At 38.4% G+C, this 23,920-nt stretch overlaps 1 protein-coding gene across 1 annotated transcript in view; it reads right to left on the minus strand.

Moving 5' to 3' along the window:
* Positions 1-23,920, minus strand: part of POLR3B (RNA polymerase III subunit B) — a 115,144-nt gene that overhangs the window by 42,654 nt on the left and 48,570 nt on the right. Inside the window, exons 13-19 of the mRNA XM_019642626.1 lie at positions 21,380-21,541; positions 17,117-17,317; positions 15,075-15,237; positions 13,691-13,844; positions 10,768-10,842; positions 10,083-10,181; positions 5,872-5,999 (exon numbers count right to left, since the gene is read on the minus strand). Coding sequence (XP_019498171.1) covers positions 5,872-5,999; positions 10,083-10,181; positions 10,768-10,842; positions 13,691-13,844; positions 15,075-15,237; positions 17,117-17,317; positions 21,380-21,541 — 982 coding nt within the window. The remainder of the gene's footprint in view (positions 1-5,871; positions 6,000-10,082; positions 10,182-10,767; positions 10,843-13,690; positions 13,845-15,074; positions 15,238-17,116; positions 17,318-21,379; positions 21,542-23,920) is intronic.

The raw sequence follows: 23,920 nt of genomic DNA on the forward strand, positions 1-23,920 counted from the left end.
AAAAAAAAAAAAAAAAAAAAAAAAGAGCATTGCATATTTATAATAACTAACACAATCATAATATTTATGAGCTCAATTCTCCTTCTACTGTCCCATTTTGCCATAACTATGGTCTCCCAACAATTTCATATTCTAACTACCAGGACATATCTTTCTTACAAAGTCATATTTTCTTGATCATAACTTTCTTAGAAGTCACAAGTTGGCACAGCAAGGTATGTAAATGTAGATTAAAATGTTTTTTGGCTTTTTTTTTAAGGTGGAATGAAAAAAGGTTAGTAAGAATGCACACAGCTTAGAAAATGTGGACTGAAAATCATCAAGTTTTATGCATTTAACTATTTTTCTGTTTTCCTTTGCCCAATTTCTCTTTATTTAATCAATATTATTGAATACAATAAACTTCATTCATTTAAAGTGTACAAATTGATGAGTTCTGACAGATATATACATCTGTGAAAGCACCACCACTATCACAATCCAGAACATTTCCATCATTCCCAAAAGAGCCCTCCCTCTGTCCCTGGCTCCAGGCAACCACTGATCTGTTTTTCATCATTATGGATTAATTTGCATTTTCTAGAATTTTATATAAACGGAATCACACAGTATGGACACTCCTGTGCTGCTTCTTTGATTTAGCATAATGATTCCAAGATTCATCCATGTGGTTGCACGTATCACAGTCCATTCCTTTTTATTGCTGAGCATACTCCATTGTATTAATATATGTCTTGTTTATCCACTCGTACTGATGGGTTTGTGTTGCTTCCAGTTTTGAGCTACTGTGAATAAAGCTGCAATGAACATTAGTGCACACGTCATTGTGTGTTCATTTCTGTTGAGTAAATACACAGGAGTGGAATTTCTAAGTGGTTTGGTAAGGGTATGGTTAACTTTAAGAAACTGCTTAAGAATTTTCCAAGCTGATTATACCATTTTACACTCTTGCCAACAGTGTATGAGTGTTTTCGCTGCTCCACGTCCTCACTGACACTTAGTATGTCGGTCTTCTTCATTTTCGTCATTCTAATGAGTGTGTACTAGTGTCTCAATTTTAACTTACATTTACCTGATGACTAATAATGTTGAATATATGTTCATGAGCTTATTGGTCACTCCTTGTGAAGTGTCTGGTTTTTGCTTTTGTTTTTCCCATCGTCTAACTGAGCTGTCTTATTATTAAAGAGTTCTTTCTATATACTGGATACAAATCCTTTATCAGCTATATGCATTGCAAATGTTGTTTTCCATTATGTGCTTAATGGCCTCTTAATTCTTTAACAGCGTCTTTCAAAGAGCAAAAGTTTAATTTTGAGGAAGTCCAATTATTTATTTTTTTCTTTTTTACAGTTTGTGCTTTTTGTGTTCTAACAAATTTTAGGTCATGCAAGGTCATGGAGATTTTCACCTGTTTCCTTCTATAAGTTTTATGGTCTCAGCTCTTCCATTAGGGCAATGATCCATTTTGTGTTAATTTTTTGTATGGCATGAGGTAAGAGATGATGTTCATTTGTTTCTATATAAATATACAAAGAGTCATTTTATTTTGTTGAAAAGATTTCCTTTCTCCTGAATTGCCCCGGCTCATTCATCAAAAATCAACTATCCATAAATGTGTGGGTCTATATTTAGATTCTTCATTCTATTCCATTGACCTATAGGTCTACCCTTAATGTCAATGTCATACTGTCTTCATTACTATAGACTTACTCTATAGTAAGTCTTAAAATCAGGATGTATAAGCCTCCCAACTTAGTTTTTCATTTCAAAGATTCTTTTTAAAAATCTGTACCTGATTTCTTAACAATTTTAATGTGCTCACAGAGTCATTCATTTGTTGTTGAAACATTTATTAAGTACTGCTACACTCTACCCACTAAGCTGGCACTATGCTGGACCCATATTATGCTAAGTCCCTGTCCTCAAGGAGCTTATAATCTACAGTCTAGCAGGAATGGCACCTTGATCGTGATCCACAGTGAATAGGAATAAGTGAGGAAAGGAGTTAGTTTCAGTTGAGAAGAATTTTAGTGAGTTTTAAAGACAGCATTGCATAGAAGACATAACCTTTTATAAGTTACTCAACCAAACTGGGATCCATTTCCTTGTCAGAAACAAAAAAGGTTATGTATTGTATCTGACAATATTATTATTATGATTCAAAGAAATGTATGTAAATCATCTGGGTATTCAATAAGTGGCAACATTCATTATGGCTAATATGAACAATATTAGTAATAAAAATACACACTCCATTATCCCACACTATCACTCATTCTGCCTCCAACTCTTACCAGATACTGAACTTTAGTTTAATTTAACCTCCATAAGTATTCATTATTCACATTCTAGCTTGCAAGAAATATCACATAAGTTTACATCTAAAATAGTTACAGTGATTTTAACTTTATTTTTTTGAACCAATAGCAGAATTCTAAAAAAAGAATTGCCAGGGACAATTTGGCCAAGATATCTTTTCATTTTACCCACAAATGCATAAAGAATAAATATTCTTTTTAAAAAAATTCAAACAGAAAGTGGGGGAGGAGATAGAGAATAAAACAAGATTTTATGACGATCTCTGTATACTATGTGTTTTAGTCTCTCAAAATTCTCCAGCCTAATTTCTAGTACACCCATCCTACGGTAAAGTGGGAAATACAGAATAAGGAACTATCTGCTTAGGAATGGAGTCTATTGAAAACAAAAAAATACAGAAGCTGCATTTGCTCCTGAGTTTAAATAAAAAGAGAGTCCCAGCAATTTGGAGTTGAAGGGGGGAGGGGCGGAAGCAGAAGCCAGGCTAGAGAAGTATGTGACGCATATTCATTAACTGAGCTGATACTGACTGAAAGATCCTTTTAAACAGGAGAAAGTGTTCCACTAGAGGATTGCCAACTAATAAAATGGGCAGGCTATGAAAGCATGACTCATGTGAACTTGGCGTCTGGTGCCAGGGAGAGTATGTACAAAGCAGCTCCAACACACAGCCTTTCCTTGTAGCACTGAGTGACCTGGAGACCTCGCCCTTTCCACACACGTCTACCTGACTTCTTGCTCTGAACCATGTCACAACAGACAGAGCCACATCCACGGGAGGGAAGTGTGGCTGAGTAGCATAGTAAGATGTTGTGTGGAAACTGGAATCTTTTTAATAACTTAAAGAGCCTAAGATTTAAGAAACACCCACCGCTGGTGTTTCATGTTGGATTAAAGTCAGCTCTCGCTCATGTATGAGGTAAGGCTTTCAGTCTCTGTGGTTTGTGCTGGTCTCCAGTCTCCTTTGTAGTGACAGAAAATGACTTTTACTCATTTCTTTACTCTGTCGAATGGGAGGAGCTGGTAGTGAAAGGCAGACAGCAAATTTTCCATGTTGGCTAGAATATTCAGTGAATTCATTCCGGGCTACTGTCTTCCACTTGACACATGGACTAATGGATGAACAGCATTCAGTCTTCAGCTCACACTTAAAATGGGATAGTGTGACTTTGAGTTATCAGCTGTCATGACTGCATGGAATTAAAATGACTAGGAGAAGTCCAACTCAAAGTGCCTGGTCTGCTTCACAGACCTGGGACTCTCTCCGCTGTGGGTTTTCTCCCTCTGCTGGCCTTTTTTGCTTTTGTGATTTTTCACACAGACCTCGCTCAAGACTTCGGCAGCTATTTCAGTGTCCAAAGAGAAATGTGCCCGTGTTATGTGCCAACTCTAAATGAGCTTTTATCGCCCTGCTTTTCTTTCTAGTCAGGTGTTTTATAATAACAAACAGTAACAAAGGCTTTTTTTTTTTATTACTTAAGATATTCAGTGGCTTTTGTCTTCCTAGCGTCAGCAGTAACGTCAGAGGATTGTATCCCAGGAGCTAAATGTGCGGGACCCAGGGTCAGAGCAGCTGAATACACCAACCTCAGAAAACACAGACAATGAATTGCAAATGACACTCAAAACAAAACAAGAAAAAAAACCTTCACATAGAAAACTACAAAAGAACTCTACAGACACTGAATTGGCTTTCTGTACACACTGATCCTGCTTAACTGTGTGTGGCAACTAACTGAACATTTCAGATACTGATGGCCACAACATAAAGACTTTTTTTTAGAGGGGGTGGGGTAAGGAGGAGAGTTACAAAAATGAAAATATTATTTCTTGCCTTCAAGTCTTTTTATTAAAAAAAAAAAAAAGGATTCGCTCACTGAAGATAGATGCAGCCCTTTCTATTCCAACCTTCAAACAGACACACTAAAGAGTGGCATTAGCGATGAGGTGATTAGTCTGCCGTTAATTCTGCTGAAGGTTCTACACAAAAGGTGTATTGTTTCAGCCGGGATTCACATCATGAAACAAAATGGTTTGGTAAAGCCAATAGAAGTGATAGCCTTTTCAGGACACACAGGGTTCAGTACTGTATATTTCAACTTGTTAGCAAGTCAGAAGCACAAGCGGGAAGTCAGCCTCCACTGCGGCTGAGGATGAATGGGGAAGGCTAAATTGATGAGCTGCTGTTTAGATTTTCCCACTGGGAATTATTCTCAACTGTCCGGGCATTACATCATTCAGGTAAATGGTGGCAGGACAACAAGCTTCTATGTCTTCGTGGCCAACCAAAGGGCAATATAAAAACCCAAAAAAGAAATATATACTCTTGATCTGCAATGAGAAATAGAATTCGTACATTGTCTACAGTCAGTTGTAGCTGATTCTTGGTAACTGCGTTCAGGTTGTTACCCAAAGGCAATGCAAAAACCTTTTACAGTTTTCTTATGAAGTTCCTTGTATCACACTTTAAACCAGAGAATGATAAGTCATATTGATGTCATAGACATATATGAAAATAAAATTTTTAAGCTTATTAGCATTTAAATTATTCTAAAAAACATTTTTTAAAAACTTGATAAGTAAAACTTTTTTTGCCCAGTGTTCTCTCTGTATCACCTTCAAAATAAAACTCAAACTCCTTAATATATGGCACCTTTCCGACCCATACTGTACTAAACAGCCATACCGAAGTATCGAGACTTTTCCATGCAATGCTTGCGTATATTTCCACAGCTGGGAGAAATATTAGTGTTTTCCAAAACTCAGTTCAGTTCTAATCTTCAGAAACCACCTATATTCTAGCCTTAAGTGACCTCTCTGCTCTTATTCCTCTGGATTCTGGCTGTCCGTCTGTTACAGCACTTACCACGCTACACCCAACTACCATTTTATTTGTTGGTCTCTCCTATGAGACTGTGAACTCCCTGAGAACAGGGCTCTCTCCTCATCTCTGTATTTTCAGGTTCCAGCCCCACTGTCTGGTCTATAGTTAGTGCTCAATAAATGTTATGGATGGATATACAGATAAATTAATGGATGGATGGATGATGAAAGGGAAAATAGCAAAAAGAAAGAAAAACGAATGCAGAAACTGGTGTGACATGAATTGAATATTTCAGGAGCTATAGGAGCAATTAAAAGGATATAATGGGTTCAATGACTGTCATCCATTCCTATACACACTGTGCATCTTTTTCTCCATTTCCTTTCCCTCTCCTCCCTTAATCTTGAGTTTTTCAGCTCTTTCTTCCATCTTTCCAGATTAACAATTTATATTTTATAGGGCTTATCTTTTTATATTTACCCCTTTATAATTTTTCTATGTCCCTTTGTTTGGTCAAGGGAACAAGTTCAGGGAGGTTTTCTCCATTTTTGTTTAACCTTTAGACATGATAGGGGTGCCTGCAAGCATTGCTGAGTTCCAGGCAACCCTCGGAGTTTGGTAACACACGGGTGTTAACAACACCTGACTTGGCTAAACACGTAATACTAATGAAGTAAGAATAAAGACACAAGTCTTTTATCCAGGTATGTAGAACAAAATCTTACCCATGGCTTGTTTTCCCATGGCACACTGATATGTGTTTCTTGGGGACTGGTTATGATGAGGGTATGGGATCAGGCCAGCACAAACGCCGAGAAGGGTGAAGGGTTCAATCTCCAAGTGGGTGGTATCTCTATCAAGTTAATGAAGAATTAGACATCTTAGGCACCATGTACTAAAATAAATATTCTTAAAGAGTATAAAAATACTACTATCATCCCAGGGGATATCCCAGGGGACCTAGACATTAAAATTTATGTACATTTATATAAATATATATACATATATAAGTTTATAACAAAACCTCAATAACAAATTTGATGTTAGCAAAACTATAAATATAGTAAAACATAAATTATTTTTTTTCAATGATAGACACTTCTATTATTTGTGGAAATACAAGAGAAGGGAGACAGTGTGGAATGCCTATATGAAAAATAAAACATTATTGTATACTAACTAATAATAACAATAACTAACACTTCTAAAGAAATTACTATATTGAGCATATAGAAATGCAGTATCAAAAGCATCCACATGAATAATCTGCTTTTCCTCACTTTTCCAACTTATATCAATCAATTAGAAAGTTGTTCATCATTTTAAAGAGAGGAATATATCCCCTTTAAGAATAGTCATTGTAAATCTATGGGGACCAAAACCGTAACCACTAGCCAAAAGTAACTATTAAGCACTTGAAAAGGTAGACTAGTAAGACTGAAAAACTGAATTTTTATTTTACTTAATTTTAATTGCCTTACATTTTAAAACTCAAATTTAAATTTAAACAACTCAGTTCAGTCACTTTAAACCTTTTATCAATAGTTATGTTTGTAACAACATACATTTGTGAATCTACTTTTTCAACTGTAAATTTTATGAAATCAGATCAAGTGTTTCCGATGAAAATTTAGCATCTAAATTGAGATGTGCTATAACTGCACACCAGATTTGGAAGAGTCAGTAGGAAGAAAATGTAAACATCTCAGTATTTTTTTTTCCTTTGCTTTTTTTCTTAGTATTTTTATACTGATCACATGTTGACATGATAATATTTTAGATATACTGGGTGAAATAAAATTAATAAAATGTTTCCTTTTCCTTTTTTAATATGGCTGTTAGAAAATTTAAAGTTATATAGGTAGCTTGCATTATATATATATAGCTGAGCCATTCTGCCACCTGTTGGCAGCTCAGCAGCAGCTCAGCTCGGGGACTCGAACCTCTGTTACTCAGAGCTCACACTCTTGAGCGAGCTCTTAACCAGCTGAGCCACTTGGCCGGCCCCAGCATTGTATTTTTATTGGACAGCTTGGCTATAGATACTGAACACAACATAAGACTTTACCTACTAGGTGTCAGAATCTTGGTTACTTTCATAATATATTTTTGCAGAAAACTCAGTTTTGTCTAAATGATAGAGCAACTCAGATATTTTAATGAGAAAGAACAGCCACATTGTTTTTAGCGAAAAGTAACAGATATCACACCTAGGATGTGTGGTCCCTGTTGACCTTTTATTCTTTCCTCAAGTGTTTCTGAAGCACAACTTAAATAATTTCAGTGATTTATAGTACTTGTGAAAAGAACTGATTTCCAAGATAACCCAACCCATCATGGAAAATTAGTTGCAATGTACAGTTATCCACCCATTTTTTTAATACACATGTATTGAATTATGTCTCTAATTTGGTTATGGAGGACACTTTCCATGTAGCTCATGGTTTGAAGAATAGTTTTGGCCTCATGACTTAGCAGGATCCCAATCCTCTCAGATGCTTGAGGCCTTTGTCAAGAGAGAGGAAAAGGGCTCTAGATTTTTTCCTTTTAAGAGAAAAAGCTTATAGTGACATATTATAGCCTAGAATAAAAGAGTTTGTTTTAAATGTACGGTTTTGTTTAAATATTGGCCAATTCGACATTCTCCATGAAAATAAAAGCTACTTTTTCGTATGTAAAGATTGGGGTGTTATAAAAATGAAGAAGGTAAGCATCTAAGTTTCCTCTTTTTTCATGATAAGAACTTACATAAGATTATATATTATCTAATAATTGCTGAAAGTCCAAACCCTCTGGATTCTGATTTTACAAAACAGAAAGGAACATGGCTATTCAAAATTATAACCACTGTAAGTTTATATCTTGAACAGGAATTAGACTTCCTACTCACCATGTAGAAGGGTCTTAAATTTATTTCAAATTGAGACTAAGTAATCTGTACCTTGTAATAGTGGAAAATATCAGAAACAACCTAAATATTCATCAATAGGGGAACAAGTTAAATAAACGACTTAGGTGTAGTCAGACAATGTAATAAAAAGCAATTGAAATACTATAGTATTTATATCTGTAACTAAATTTTTTTAAATGTCATGTATATGAATCAAATAATATAAAATGTTTTCTATTTTTAAAATAAAATGAATGTGATATATGGGACAACTTGGTGATTTGGTGATACTGCTGTTGATGGTTATATTCATTCATAGCAGTGCACAAAACAGAGAAAAGTCCCTGCCTTGATGAAGCTTCTAGTGGAGGGAGACAGACAATACACAGATAAATCAATAAAATACACATTTTACAGATTTTATTGTAAGGTAATACGCCCTAGAAAAAAAAAGCAGTAAAGAGGGATGGACAGAGAAGCGGTTTTGGTTTTAAATAGGACGGTCAGGAAAATTCAATGAGAGGGTGAAACCTGAGTGAAGACCTGGAGGAGGAGAAGGAGTGAGCCATGCAGGTATGTGAGAGAGTGCTCAGGCAGGGGGACAGCCAGCACAAAGGTGCTGAGGCTAAAGGGTACTTGAAGCAGCAGCCAGGGTGGATAAAACAGAGCGAGGGAGTAGGAGATGGTGTTGCAGGCGTACAGCAGGGCGGACAGATCGTGTAAGAATCTGAAGGCCTCTGTAAGGACTTCAGAGAGAGATGGAAAGCCACTGTGTGTGGGGAGTGGGTGGGAGTGGGGGGCAGGGGAGTTGAGAAGAGAAATGACAAGATCACTCTGAGCTATTAAGAATAGACTGTATAGAGCAACAGTGGTTCGAGTCCAGCCCGAGCTGAGCAGCCGCTGAGCTGCCAACAGGTAGCAGGATGGCTCAGCTAAAAAAAAAAAACAAAAAAAAAACACAAAGAATAGACTGTATATTATGAGGACAAGTGCAAAAATAATCCCATAACTTTTGCAAAAATCCAAGCAAGCAATGGCAGTAGACTGGGCTAGGATGACAGGTGAAGGTGGTAAAAAGAGCTTAGAGTCCAGGTATGTTTTGAAGGTCCATGTGATAGGCTAAGGGATTAGGTGTGGGTACAGAGGAGGGGAGGAGTCAAGGCTGAAGCTGAGGGTTTTGGCTTGAGTAACAAAGATGGAATTGCTATTTAAATAGTTCTCCTTCAGTCTTAATCAGTCTTGAAATGAGGGGTATAAAAATAGCATTTTGAGAGAGTCATACCTTCTAGGCATTAAAATTCTGACTGAAAGCACTATTTACTACCTTATAATAAGACAAAAATAAAGTGGTATATTTCATCTGGTAGCAGAAAACAGAAAAGTATTATACTTTCTTGACTGAAGACAAATAGTTATCAGGTGGCAGTATTATACTCTCTAACTATTTAACAATATAACTGCAAAAATTCCAAGGTTAGGGAAACTACATCAGTTACACGGCATCAGACATAACGTAACTTTCCACTAATGTACTCCAGATGGAGCACAGATGCTTTGAAAAACATCAGTGTTCTAGAGGACACATTATAAACATATTACCATTTCATGTTTATATTACACATAAGTTTAAAGGTATCTTTACAACATATTATGTAGGAATTCCTGCATTGACAACAAGAATTTAGATGTCCACTAAGAAAATCCTCTCTAGAAGAGAGAAATACATCTTTTACATATCCTGATTCATTAATTCAAGTTTGGCAGTAGTCAAATATTAAAATCAGAGCAGCAATTCCTTTTTAAAAATATACACAAAGTATAAAATGAATAGGAAGAATAATTAAGTCTAAAAATGACTTGTTGGCAGTTTTCTGATACTCTTACATTGGGATAAATGATGGGTTATGCTTTGTTATAAAACAGTATACTCCTAACAGTAACTACTAAAAGAGTACCCAACACAGGAATTGAAGACGAAATGAAAAGAGAAGGTAGTGTCTATAATCAGAACAGATTTTAATTATGGTTGTTAAGGATCCCACTTACTTGTTAATTGTACACTCATAGAGTGCGATGTTACAATCATTTTCTTCATTCACATCTAAATATTCAACCAGACTCTCGTGTAAGAAATCTTCAAAATTCCTGGGAAAATGTTGGTGAAACAGACGTTATCAAACAGCATTTTACAGCAGTATTTATGCGCAGTAATGGAAGTTACTGGCTTTCCGTGAGGCCCAAAGCACCTTTCTCTCCCAGAAAGTATCAGTACATTGGGATACTTGAAACTGTTACTCTTGGATCAGACAGTGACCACACATCACTGAAAAAAAAAACAACAGTGAAACATCTGTGATTCCTGTCAATCTGGTCTCCACTTCTAAAAATATCTTCTGTTTCTTTAGAAACTCCATGTGATGAGAGACCCACAGTGTCTGTATCAGCACACTGCTGAAAGTCCTTCTCTTACTAGAAACACTTAATAACACGCGAATTTACACCAAGACTCTGTAGTCCTCATGATCTAAGTTAATAAGTATTTTACAATATCCAAGCAAGTTCACATAGAGAAATATAGGTTTTTAACAGGCTGGTATTTTAGGTGGGGAGGAATTAAAAGACTAAAAATGAAAATACACTATTCTTGAAAGCTCCGAGCAAATAATGTCACTGCTGATTATATCATGTAAATGAGTACTAAGAAGACACAGTTTTGCTTTTGGACATTTACCTGTACCCCTGAGCCAGCTCTTCCATATGCTTATTCGTGACTGCAGGCTTCTGTTTCTTAACAATTATATAGGGTCTGGAAAGTAAAAAAATTAAATTCACAGTAGTTCAACAGAAAAATTAAGTCAGGAAGAAAGTTTAGTGAAATGAAGGATGCTGTAAATATAATCAAACTTATTTCTGGATTGCTTGAGGACACCAGGTATTTTCTGAATGTGTGAGTGCACAGAGGCCTTTTTCTCTCCCTCACATGTACATACACAGTCATATACACCAGCCCATATCTGTATGTGTGCACATGCACATGTCTATACAACCAGTACTTCATGCAAGCATCTTAGGAAATAATTGATTTCGAGTGAAAAGACAACACAAAAATGATACTTGATAAAATCTAAAAAGGAAACAAACCTTTAGTGTCATATCTAAAAAAACTATGTAAATGCATCATACCAACAGCATCTCCTAGTTCACCCTGGGCAGATGTGATCTACTACCCAGGAAGTCAGCAGGCAGAGAGCTGTTCCTGAGGCTAACGATGACATTTTGCAGCGAGGGTCTGACGAATGTCAGCTGTTTAGAGTGGTGTGATTTAGGACAAACATCACTGGGCTACACTCACAGGTTCCCTAAAGCTACATGTGACCAAAGAGTGACAAGAAGTCTGCAGAGAATAAAGCTTTTTTACTTTGTGATTTTTAGCAATGTCATGGGTGTGAGGCAGAGAGCTTTCTGCTCGACACTTTCTGGTAGATTAACCTGTTAACTGTCAGTGGCGATTTGTCTCTGAGGGCTTTGCCACCACAAGGAAACGCCAACACAAAGGACGGCATGCGGCACCGAAACGTCAAGGGCTATTGCTATTTGGATAAGCAGCTCTCACAGAGAGCAGCAAGTAACCACCAGACACTTGTGCGCCCTACCCTAAGGTCCAAATAACAACTTGAGGGCTAATGAGCACTTTCAAACAGCTAAGAAGAGGAGCTACACAATGACAAAAGGGAAACACTAGTTGTCGAAAAATAAACTAGGTGAACTTTTTGTGGAAATCGCCATTACTTCAAAACCCTGGCTTCTTGGTGGGAAAGCAGCGCAACACGGCTGCCTCCTTCAAGGGCTGCAGTTTAGTTCAGGTTAAGGGACTCCGAAGTGAAGACAGAAGCAGGAGTGGAGGGGGGAGGGGTCACATTTAACTACCTCAGTTACCTTTTACTTGTACTCAGTAAATTCTACTAATTCTTCCTGCCCGATCTATGCTATGCCATTGTAAAATTACTTCTAAAAAAGAATCCGTTTTCTTTTAGACTATGCCATGTTATATTGGATGGAAGGAAAGAGAAAAATCCTAAAAAAAGAGTAACCTAGAAAATGTCATTGTTTTTTCCACCCCTAAATGGGCCGTGATAGCCATAAATAAGCACCTCATGTGTGCCGCGCACCCTACAAAGCACTTATCACATCTCATACCCATTAGTTCTCAGGCCAATCCTAGGGAGGCACTGTTACTCTTCCCGCTTTTACAGCCAAGGAAACCAAGGCTCAGAGGCTTAAGTAACAAACGCAGAGTCACACACGTCAGTAAGTGTGAAGTGGGGATTCAAACCCAGGTGTATCAGCGGTTAGCGTTCTGGTTGCAAAGAAATTAATTCTGTCTAATTTAAGCAAAAAAATGAAATTTACGAAAAAAATAATGAAACTTAAAAAAAAGAATTTACTGAAAGCATACACATTTACTAGAAGGATGAGAATCAAAGAAGAAGGTGAAATGCTCAGCCTCAGAAAGAAAAAAGCTCGGGCAGCCCCAAGGATGCAGAAAGGGCGCGTGGTGAGCGAGCAGCCTCTCCCACGCACCAGTGTCAGGGCCAGTCCATCCCAACACCTCTTCCCGAGTTATTCTACTCGGGATCCCAGCTCTCTGAGGAGAAAGTCAGACCAGCCTTGCCTGGGTTGTATGCCTGACCCTTGGCTGAGCAGCAGAAAGCACCTGACTGTCCCAAGACCGCCAGTCCGGGGTGGGAGAGTCCCCAAATGAAAACAAGGAGGGTAACTGGAACGAAAAATGGCGCTGGACAGACACAAACAACGGCAGTCCACTCTCTAAGCTCTGACAGACTTCCAAGGAAGGCCAAGCTCTTTCCACTGCTGCTAGTTCACAACTTGTACCCTAACAATACCTACGTTCTACAAAGGTTTACAGTAAAACAAGGTCATGTCCTCAGCTGATGACCCCGCATGTCCCCGAAGGACCAGATACCATGTCATATTCATTTTTGTACCACTACCTCCTAGATGGTGTTTTAATAAGCTCTTAATATTTGCTGAATGAATAAAAGGCACCTATTATACTTTTCTGCTGGGACTAACATTATTTTATTTCTTTATGCCTCCATTTTTTAAATTCTTGCCATTCTTCAGCCTTTCTCCTTTCCTTCTTCATCCAAGTAACACAATCCTACTCAGCCTTCAAAACTCATTTCACAGCAACTGAATGCAGTGGGTAAAGTCATGACTGTTGGAGTCAAACGAACTCTAAGGATTTCTGAGTAAACAGCGGACTCCGTCACTAAGTAGCTTTGGGTAAGTTACTTAGTTTCACTAAAGCCCAGTTCTTCATTTGTTAAATGAAACTAATAATTGAACCTGATAGGGTTGAACATAGTTAAAGCCTCACAGACAATACATCTGTTAGAATAATCAATAATGGCTAGCATTTACTACTAGCACAGTTGGTTGTTATTACCGCAGAGATTCTCATTAATCTTTGAACCCTTGGTGCCCAGTATACATATTCATGAGGTGTTTGCTAACGGAATTAAATTTATCTTAATAATGAATGAGGTTAAAGTAGATTCAAAAATAAAAAGGACTACTTCTTTCAAAAGTAAACATAACGAGTCTTAAAAACTCAATTTAGGAAGTTATACCTGCACAGCCTTCCTCCATCAGAGGAAATGTAGACACATCGATCTGTAAGGTTTGTTGAGATGGAAACAAATTCATTGATATATCCTGCTCTTCGCATCAGTCGAAATGTATTCACTAGCTTCCTATGGTCTCGAATGACACCCAGGATGTTACCTAAACAGAAAAGGAGAATATTTTAAACAGGAATGAAAGAACTAATTGAACAGGATTTAAAATACCCAGCCAACGAAAATGCTAAGCAGCACTGAGTAGCCATTTGAAAGCACTGTCCTTAACACCTGCGGCCAGGCTACAGGGCTGTAGGGAAGCCACACAGGGAGTGGGTAGGGGCAGTCCTGAGTCTAGCGCCAGCCCTACCACATGCTAGATGGGGAACCCTAAAAAGTTAGTCTCATTTTCCTCATCTGTCAGCACCATGCTTGGGGCATAAACCTGGAGTCTAGGCCCCGTGGGTTTGAACGCTGGCTCTGTCATTTCCCAAAGGGCCGATGTGAGGATTAAATGAGTTGATCTTATGGAAAGCACTTGAACTCTGCCTAGCACCCAGTAACTGCTCTTATTAAACTGCTCTTGTTGGCATCGTCACCTGTACAATGAGGACAGTGCACTTTGCCTCCCAGGGTTAACGTGAGGATTCAGAGAGGTGCTGGGTGAAAGTGCAGAGCAAGAGCTCACTCAGTGTTAGCAGCTGGGATACACTGAATGAGGCAGTTCACAGCCCTGGTCCCCTGCTCACCAGCCCATGCAGTACAGGGTTAATGCCTCCCAGAGCAGGAGGAAGGAGGAGAAAAGCATGGGAGCAAAGGGGTCAGGACAAGCATATGCGGTACACTGGAGCGGGGACAGGCCACCAAATTTCAAGTAGAAAGGACAAGGCACACTTGCCAATGGGTCTTGGGAGGACGCTGAAGGGGATCGATTGGAAGGGGCATGTGAAAGAAGCGACTGGACCATGAGTGGAAGGAAAGGGGCCCTCTTGCCACAGGCTGTTGACAATCAATATCAAGTGGCTGAATATAAGCCAAGTCACTGTCAGGGCTGATATTTGTGCAGAATGCCCCACATATTTAACCTGAACTTAAAGATACCCTGTTGAGCCTTATTCCGCTGTGCACATGCTGGCAGCTACAAAAGCGCAGAAAGCAGCCAGTCAGTCTCTGCAAGGTTAGCCTTTAGCTCTGATAGCTGTGTCTTCTCAGAACCTGGATGACCCAGCCGATAAAATGACTGTTTCTCTTACCATTTTTCTTCCTTTAAATTAAGGCAACCTGGGCCCAGAATTAAGTATATTTGTGCTTTAAATACATGAATAATAATGGATTCCATCCCCACCCCCCTCACCCACAGCCGCTTAGGCTCAACATGTCTCCATAATACACTCACCATTGAGGAAGACGAGAAACACATTTGGGTAAGAGAGCTCTTCCCCACACAGTAAATTCACATCTTCTACTCCCAGGTTACTGGCTAATTTAACAATGGGTCCATCTTCCATGTCAGTCGTGATGTGTGTCATAAGGGCCAAGTTTTTAACCAAACCACAAGCCTAAAAAACAAAAGACAGGTCATTTCTAAGCATGAACACTAGTAATACAAAGTACAGTTTGTGTCTAAAAATAGTTTCCACTTTGCTGATGGCAATGTAGAGCAGCATAACCTTGTGGGGAACACTTCGGCGATTCCTACAAAACACTTTAAAATGTACAGACCCTTTAACCTGGCGGAATTTATCCTAAGGTAACAAGCAAAGGTGGAAATGCAGATTTAGTCACAGAAATGCTTAGCACAGTACCACCTGAAATGGCAAATAATGATGGCATCATAAATGCCATCCCCAAAAAGAAAATGAGCATATAAATTGTTATTCCCAGACAACAGAACGTCATAGTCATTAAGATGACATTGTGTAAAACCAATAAAGGAAAACACTGATAAATGTGAACACATAAAAATAGAAAACACCTGGCCTGAAATAAGAGACAGTCTAACAAATCACTGGCCAATACTCTACAAAGCTTCTTGGTCATAAAAGGCAAAGAAAGACTAAATAACTGCTTCTGATTAAGAGACTAAGGAGACTTGACAGCTGAGAGCAATGTGTGATCCTGGATCAGAAAAAGACATTGGTGGGACAGCTGACAAAATCTGAATAGTTTATAGGTTATAGTACTGTTAGCAATGCTAATTTCATGAGGTTGGTAACTGTGCTTGGTTATGTAAGATGTTCACATTTGGGGAATCTAGGTGAGGATTATGGAAATTCTTCGTACTATTCTTATAACTTCTTTGTATGTCTAAAATTATTACAAAATGAAAAGGGAATTTAAAAAATTGAAACTTCTATACAACCAAAAAAATCTGAAACAAAAATATAAACAAGTATATAATACAGCCAACAGAGTAAAACACTGTGAGATACACATGACACGTAAATATTATACCTTCAATTCTTAAGAACCATCTGCTATAGTGATGCACAAAATAGGGATTTTACTGAGGTCAGCTGAAGCCATCTCTGGGAAATTTAGTGTTTCAAAGCTCAAGATGTACAATTCTGCAAATCTGACAAGCTGCATAATTTTAGTGTGAATTTCCACATGGTTTAAAATAAATTAGGAGAGGAATGGTAATTTCTAAAAATTGTAACTCTACATGAACTTCTATTTTCCCCCCTCTCCTGAGTCATAACACATTCCTACACTTTAGAACTTACATCTTTTACTTGTCATAATTAACTTAGTTTATTCATTCAGCATATATTTATGGGGCCTCTATTCTGAACAAGGCTCTGTGCTAGGAGCTTGGGATACAATGGTGAACCCAACAAAGTTCCTTCCTCTGGAAGTTTACAATTTAAAATAAATAAAAGCAAGTGACACCAACAATGGTGAACATGAAGGAGAAAAGGCCATGACACAGGAAGTACTGGATGCTATGGACATAAACCTACTTACATTCCTTGGTTTAGTGTATAGGTAATTGCTTGTATTTCCTGTATAAGTGAGTCAGAATCCACTTTAGGTCTTGGCCTACGTGCTCCTAGTTGGCTGCAACTGTGACTGTGTCCTCTAAGGACACCTAAAGAAAATAAGGAATTGCTTAAAAAGAGCTCCTCATAAGCAAAGTTGATGCATCTCAATTTTCCTTCACATTCTTATCCCCTCTCCATTGTATGGTTTGATTCTTGGATTAACTAAAATAAGCCAGAACATTTAGACTCTATTTCTATTTAGGTGAGATACTAAATCAAATGCTTCTGCAGGTACTGATTCTGGAAAGATGCTGATGTCGTCCTGACAAGTTGCATTAATATTTCTCTGCCAGATAAGTGGCTGACCCAAAAAAGGATACGGCCTGGGGGAACAGGAGCAGAACCCCACCCACAGGTATTACCTCTGACAAAGCAGACTCCTCGGGTACCTTACCTCTCCTTCAGGAGTGTCCGAAGGACAGAGCATCCCCCACTGAGATGGCTGGAGGGAGCGAGGACCACTCACTTTTCTTGTTTTTTCAAACTGGGAGGAGATTCTTGTCATCATGCCCAGTGCAGAGATGTACGACAAGCGAGACAGCACTTGAGTCACACCTTGGCGGTCCATTTTAAACCTCTTTAGAGACCAATTTCCCTACAGAGAGATGAAAGACATAGGGGACCCCTGATCATTCAATCTATTGCCTGACACTTTGCAGTTACTCTGAGAAACTCCTCATAGGAACTGCATGTTTATGAAATTAGAGCTTTGAGGTATATTCAGAAATCAAGATGTCACAATTAAAATGAACAATTAGCAGGGTCCCTTGCTGGGGCTTTCTAGGAATTTAATGGATATTACCTACATCGAGCAATCATCTCAGAATGCTTTGATGTATCAACCTTATCACATCAAAGCAGTTATTTTCTGAAGAACTAATTATATCCCAAGCAAGCCAGTTCAACTAGAGGCTTCCATGGGAAGCAGTAGCTTCTTAAGGAAGAGAGCATTAGCGATTTCTACACACATTTAAGGTAAAACCGACTCGAAGCACAAAGATATAATTTCATGTTGGAATGTGCCATTGTTCGAATGTCTTCCAAAATTAGTCTTAACTAGGGGATAATACAGCACCAGAAAAATGACTCTAATAGAAATTATCAGGGATAACGAATTAACTGCAGTCCTCTTCATCAAGGTTAAAAACTGCATATATATTCATATTAAGAAATATTACATATTCTCATGTCAATCTTAAAATAGATTCATCTAAACCTTGGACATTAAATTTACTTCATCTTCTATGCATTAAATATACTGTATTATATTAAATATATTATTGTATAGTTTATTCATTGCACACATTAAATATACTCAAGGATAACTTAAAAATTAAGGTTAGGAATTGTAATATGAATTAACAATAGAAAATAGTATGCATAGAAAAGCAAAGTAGAAAACGTCAAAAAAATTGATGATCTTTCTGATTTAAAAGTAAAAAAATTAGGGCCGGCCAAGTGCCTCAGTTGGTTAAGTGTGAGCTCTGAGCAACAGCGGTTCAGTTCCCGCCAGAGCTGAGCTGCTGCTGAGCTGCCAACAGGTGGCAGAATGGCTCAGCTAAAAACAAAACAAAAAAAACAAAAATAAAAGGAAGAAAATTAGATCTCAAGAGTTTCCTTGCCCCTTTTGCCAGGTGAAGACACAGAGAAAATGTGGCCATCTATGAACCCATAAGCAGCTCTCACCAGACACTGAATCTGCTGGCACTTTGATGATGGGCTTCCCAGCCTCTATAAATTGACCATAAATGAAACAAAAAACTCCAAGAATGCTAGAGTTTAAAGATGAAGAGAAAACAGATCCCTGAGGACTTCGCTTGCTTTATGAATTGGCCCATCCTGGACCCTCCTCTTTAACAACCATCAACATGTGTAAGAGCTGGCTTTCAAAGCTGGAGTTGATGGAGCAAATCTGACTTCCTGAGATGTAAGTAATCTTATTGCTGAATCGTTCTTAATAAGGCCACAGCTAAAGAAATTTTTTTAAATAAAAGAAAATAGGTACACTATCTTCACATCACAGTTGAAGGAGTATAAAATCCTATTTAAAATAATTTTAAATGGTTTTTGTCATTTTTCATAAGTGACATTCAAAACTTTATTTATTTATTTATTTATTTATTTATTTTTAAAGATTTTTATTGGGGAATTGGGGGAAGGGGAACAGACAAGTTGCTATCCTTTTGTTCTTCAGTCTAGTTGTGGAGGACATTGCTTNGGGAATTGGGGGAAGGGGAACAGACAAGTTGCTATCCTTTTGTTCTTCAGTCTAGTTGTGGAGGACATTGCTTCACTGGCCCAAGTTGGCACTATCATTGCGCTCTTCCCGGGCAAGGCAGATCAGTCGCTGGCTTCCGGACGGCTGCTCACAGTGGCTGCTACCCACTTATGCTGGCTGCTGGCTACACATGGTAGCCCATGGCAACCCACCTGCTGTCGCTGATGACTCATGGCAGCCTAGCTCCAGGTCGAGTTGTTGTTCAGCATCTTAGCTGTAGAGGGCAGTGTCACTGGCCCTCATATGTGGGATCCGAATCGGGGCCCTCTGGCATCCCAAGCCAGCTCTTAACTAACGCGCCACTAGGCCGGCCCGACATTCAAAACTTTAAAAATAGATGAAAACAGAGGCGGCAGGTTAGCTCAGTTGATTAGAGCACAGTGCTCACAACACCATGGTTGCCAGTTCAATCCCCACATGGACCACTGAGCTGCGCCCTCCACAACTAGATTGAGGACAACTACTTGACTTGGAACTGATGGGTCCTGGGAAAACACACTGTTCTCCAATTTAAAAAAAAGGATGAAAATAAATAAAAATTAAATGCTTAAAAACAAAAAAAATTGAAAAAATTGCATCTGCTAAGCAGTGGTCCTTCATTTTTATTTTGAGAATCTGATGAAAGGTTTGACTATTCTCTTGAGAAAAATGCACCTATGACCATGAACACAAAATTTTACATTCAATTTCAGGAGAGGACTCATGGATTCAGGTTTAAAACCTGTATAGTGAAGAAATTGCTAGGGTTTCAGAAGCAGACAAGGTGATTTGTTTAAATTAAAATATGTGACTCTGGGGGCGCTCTGTCACAAAGTCAAGTTCAATCATTATTACAGTAAAGGTGTATCACTTCAGAAATTTGAGGTTTTGATAACATGGAAAAGAGCTAAATTCTAGGAAGAAACTCCATCCATGACAAAGCAAAGACATAGAGCAAACGCATTTTTTTCCCCACAAGTTAACTTCTTATACTGCTTTTGCCATTAGCTCCTTTTATACTCTGAATAAGAATGAACCTTGCAGGCTGACTTATGCTCAGAGAGTAAGAGGTGAATAAGTATTCGGCACAGAACTAAAATAAGGCAGCTGCTGTTGGGCAAACAGGAAGTAGATGGGGAGTGAAGCCAACATGTTCAGCAAGACAATTTGTTCTAGAATGCCGTAGGAGTATGACAATGGGGAAAGAAAAGGAACAGACAAGGGATCTAAAACTGCTCCTCTGAGAGCATTTATTTGTTGAAAATATTCTACTCAAGGCAACACTCACAGAATTTGAGAAGCGATCTTTTTCTGGTTGCCTACAGGTTGGGGTACAGCTGCAACAGGCCCACTACTGATTTTTCTAATAAGCTATCTTCTCTGGGAGGTAAAGCGCTATCACTTAGGGGCAAAAGAATTCCTCAAAACAGCTATCATGACCTGAAAATCACGGGTCAGGTAGCAAGGAAAAGTAATTCTAACACAGTGTGTTCAAGTGCTCTCTGAAAGCTTCTCTTCACATATCCAGGGATCTACTAAGTTTGGGCTGCAGAGTTTAATGCACCTAAACGCGCACAAAGGCCAGTTCCGCTCAGGTTTACATGTAGCTGTCACTGCAAGGGCTGATGACATAGACTCACTGCAAATTTCTAAAGTCAAGTATTGCAGCACGTCGGCCACTCATTCTTTCACTGTTAAGGCAATCAACGTGTTACATTATACTATTCTTTTGTTGAGGCAAAATCCCATCCATAAACTAATTTTATGTCTGGCATACAACACGTGAACCAGACTTTTATCAGATGGACCTACAGTTGTGCTTTAAGAAAGGGAGCAGAAACCTATCTGATAACCCTTTACGAACAGCCAGAAGGCCCTGAATACACAGCAGCTGCCGAGGCCGGAATTTATCTCTCTGTGAAGAACAGCTGATAGCCCTTTGAGGAATATAAACCTACAATAAATGAAACATTTTGCACCGTGTTAGACAAAAGTTGTCATTAATAAACCTACTTGTAATATGTCTGTTTTATTACAGAAAAAAATGAGGGAAAATATCCATGAAAAGAATGGCTATTAATGGTGAAACAAAAAGATTTTTCCTTCATGTAAGAGTATATCTATTTCCTTATTGCCTCATATAACAGGAACTAGAATTTGGCAATAAAGTCATATCGTAACAAAATTCCTACTGATAGCATTTGAACTGTAGATCATCTTTCAAAGTAAAACAACCCTGTGATTTGTAAGCATCCTTTAAAGAAAAAAATATGTACATATATATAAATTCAGGTGATACATATATTTATTCGCCTAAATTTTCAAAGTACTTTAAATTTCCGTTCTACTGAAAAGATTTACAAGTAAGTTATAAAACTAAATCCATGACTGGAGACTCACGGTAGATATGGCGTTCACCATGCCGTTGGTAATCTGATCTTGACGCATGTGTTTCACAACATCAAACTGGGCTGCTCTTTGCTTGGGAATCACCTGATCTGCAATCTTCTTCATTTCAGAATTAAATTTTTTGAACAAATCTTCAAAAAGAAGAGATAAAAGCTAAAGAAAGAAAAGTAAATGGTGAACTTTCAAAATGCATTACTAGCTTATTTAACACATTTCAAGTCTTTAGTAAACTTTGTGAAAAATACAAAATGGAGAAACTACTTAAAACTGAAAACAAATTTTTTAATTTGATAAATATGTACTTTTCTATGTGCTTACCACTAAACCAGGTATGGAGAATAAGAGCTAAGATAATGACATAATCTCCAAATTCAAAGTCATTTAATTTAGACCAGTCACTCTCAGACTGAGATTTCACTGACCAGTGACCTAACTTTTAATTTTACAAATAAATATTTTTAAAACCCCAAAAAGGGTGGGGGGAGGGAAGTATTACCATTAAAAAGTCTGACAACACCAAGGGTAGGTGCGATTTGGGCCTTCCTCTATCACTGGTAAAAATGTAAATCGGTGCAAACACTAACAAACAGTTTCCCATTATCTACCCATCCCCATGCCCAAACAGCTCCTCCGGTATGTACCATAAAAATCAGGCGAGGAATTGTATCTTGGAGGGAAAGAATTGCGATCAGGTAGGGTATGCCGGGGGTGAGTGACTTTTAGAATGTTCAAACGATTTCATTTCTTGACCTGAGTGTTATTTACAAAGGTATTTATTCCACAACAATTTGTTAAGCTGAAATTTATACTTTTTGTACTTTTGTACCTGTATTATTTCTCCATAAAAAGGTTATAAAATAATACCCACCAATTACCCTGACATGATCTCATTTTGAAAAGGACAGGTAACATCCAAGAAGGGCAGTGCAAATAATCTCAAAAGAAAAACCAAAAACTAAATACAATTTGCTTGGTGAAACACACCATTCATCCTTACTCATTACTCTCCAGACTAGTGAAAACTGGACCACAGACTCATATCACTCCTCAGACCAGAGCCTGGGTACAACAAGCCTAAATAAGCAGAGAATGATGTAAGTGCAATACAGACCAAAATACAGTGTGAAACAAGATAGTTCAGCCTATGCTAGAAAAAAAAAGTCAAAGTGTTTAAGCCCCTACACTAAGATTATTGGGAAACAGGATTAGATCATGAAACAGATGAATAGCAGAGGTAGAAGGAAGGCAAAGATTTGGAAAGAGAGTGGAGATCTTAAGAAACATTTGTAAGTTCCACTTCCACTTAGGATGTAGAAAGCCACAAGACAACACCCTTTCTCCCCACTCTCATAATTTAAAAAAAAGATGAATCATCTACAAAATCATAAATTTCCTGACTCTTACAGAGAGGTAAGGTTGCAAGGCAACCAAGTGAACTGAACTGCAAATAGTGACAAGCTTCTCCAAGGAGAGATGGGACACAAAACAGAGCAGATGTCTACCATGAAGAAAGAAGAAATCAGCTAAAATTTGAAGGACTTCTTAAATGCCAAATATGGGCTACCAGGAAAGCTTAGAATCCTTCAGAACTCCAGACACAGGAGGACCCACAATCACTAATTATTTTCCATGAGTGCTCATGAAAGGCTGGAGTAAAGCCTCAGACAGTAAGACCAGTGAAGGGCCCGTTAGCTGGAACAACCAACAAAATCCTATCTATTTCCCTGAACTTTTTCTCATGTGAAGCAAAACCATTAAGTTGCTGGAGAAGGGTCAGAAGCCCTTCAGCCAATGGTCCCAGGCAAAGGTAACCAGATAACCTGAACTGAGAGAGGGTAGAAGCAAAGCTGTCTGTTCCTGAGGGTGGAAGGGGTACTCCCTTGCACTAACCATAAGCCCTGCACCTGGTAAAAAGCAACAGCAGACCGCTGCTGGAGAAGGCGAGCAAACCCTCTGGCACTGATTCCAGGCAAAGGTACAAGGCCAGATGCAGGAGGAGATGCCAAAACCATCTTTCCCTGGGGCAGAAGCAGGAAACCCGCCTGCGCTAATGATCCTGTACTGATAGAAACCAAGGGCCACATACCACAGGGAAGGGCAGAAAACTGAAAGCTTTCCTTTATAAAACTGAGGAAAAGGAGAAAATGCCCATTTTTATCACTCTATTCAACATTGTAATTTGGGTACCATTCAGTACAAAAGGGGAAGAAAAAGAAATACAAGACACAGATATTGGAGAAAAAGAAATAAATGTGTCATTACTTGCAGATAACATGTTTATCCATATAGAAAATCCCTAAGAATCTTAAAGAAAACCCCTACTAGAAATCAATAAGCAAGTGAGCAATCTTGGCAAGATACAAGGCCAATACAGAAAAAGCAATTGTATTTAAAACATTAATGAGGGCCGGCCGAGTGGCGCGATGGTTAAGAACTCACTTGGGATGCCAGAGGGCCCCGGTTCGGATCCCACATATGAGGGCCAGTGACACTGCCCTCTACAGCTAAGATGCTGAACAACAGCTCAACCTG

The sequence above is a fragment of the Hipposideros armiger genome, unplaced genomic scaffold (assembly GCF_001890085.2).
Source record: "Hipposideros armiger isolate ML-2016 unplaced genomic scaffold, ASM189008v1 scaffold_71, whole genome shotgun sequence".
NCBI classification, from domain to species: domain Eukaryota; kingdom Metazoa; phylum Chordata; class Mammalia; order Chiroptera; family Hipposideridae; genus Hipposideros; species Hipposideros armiger.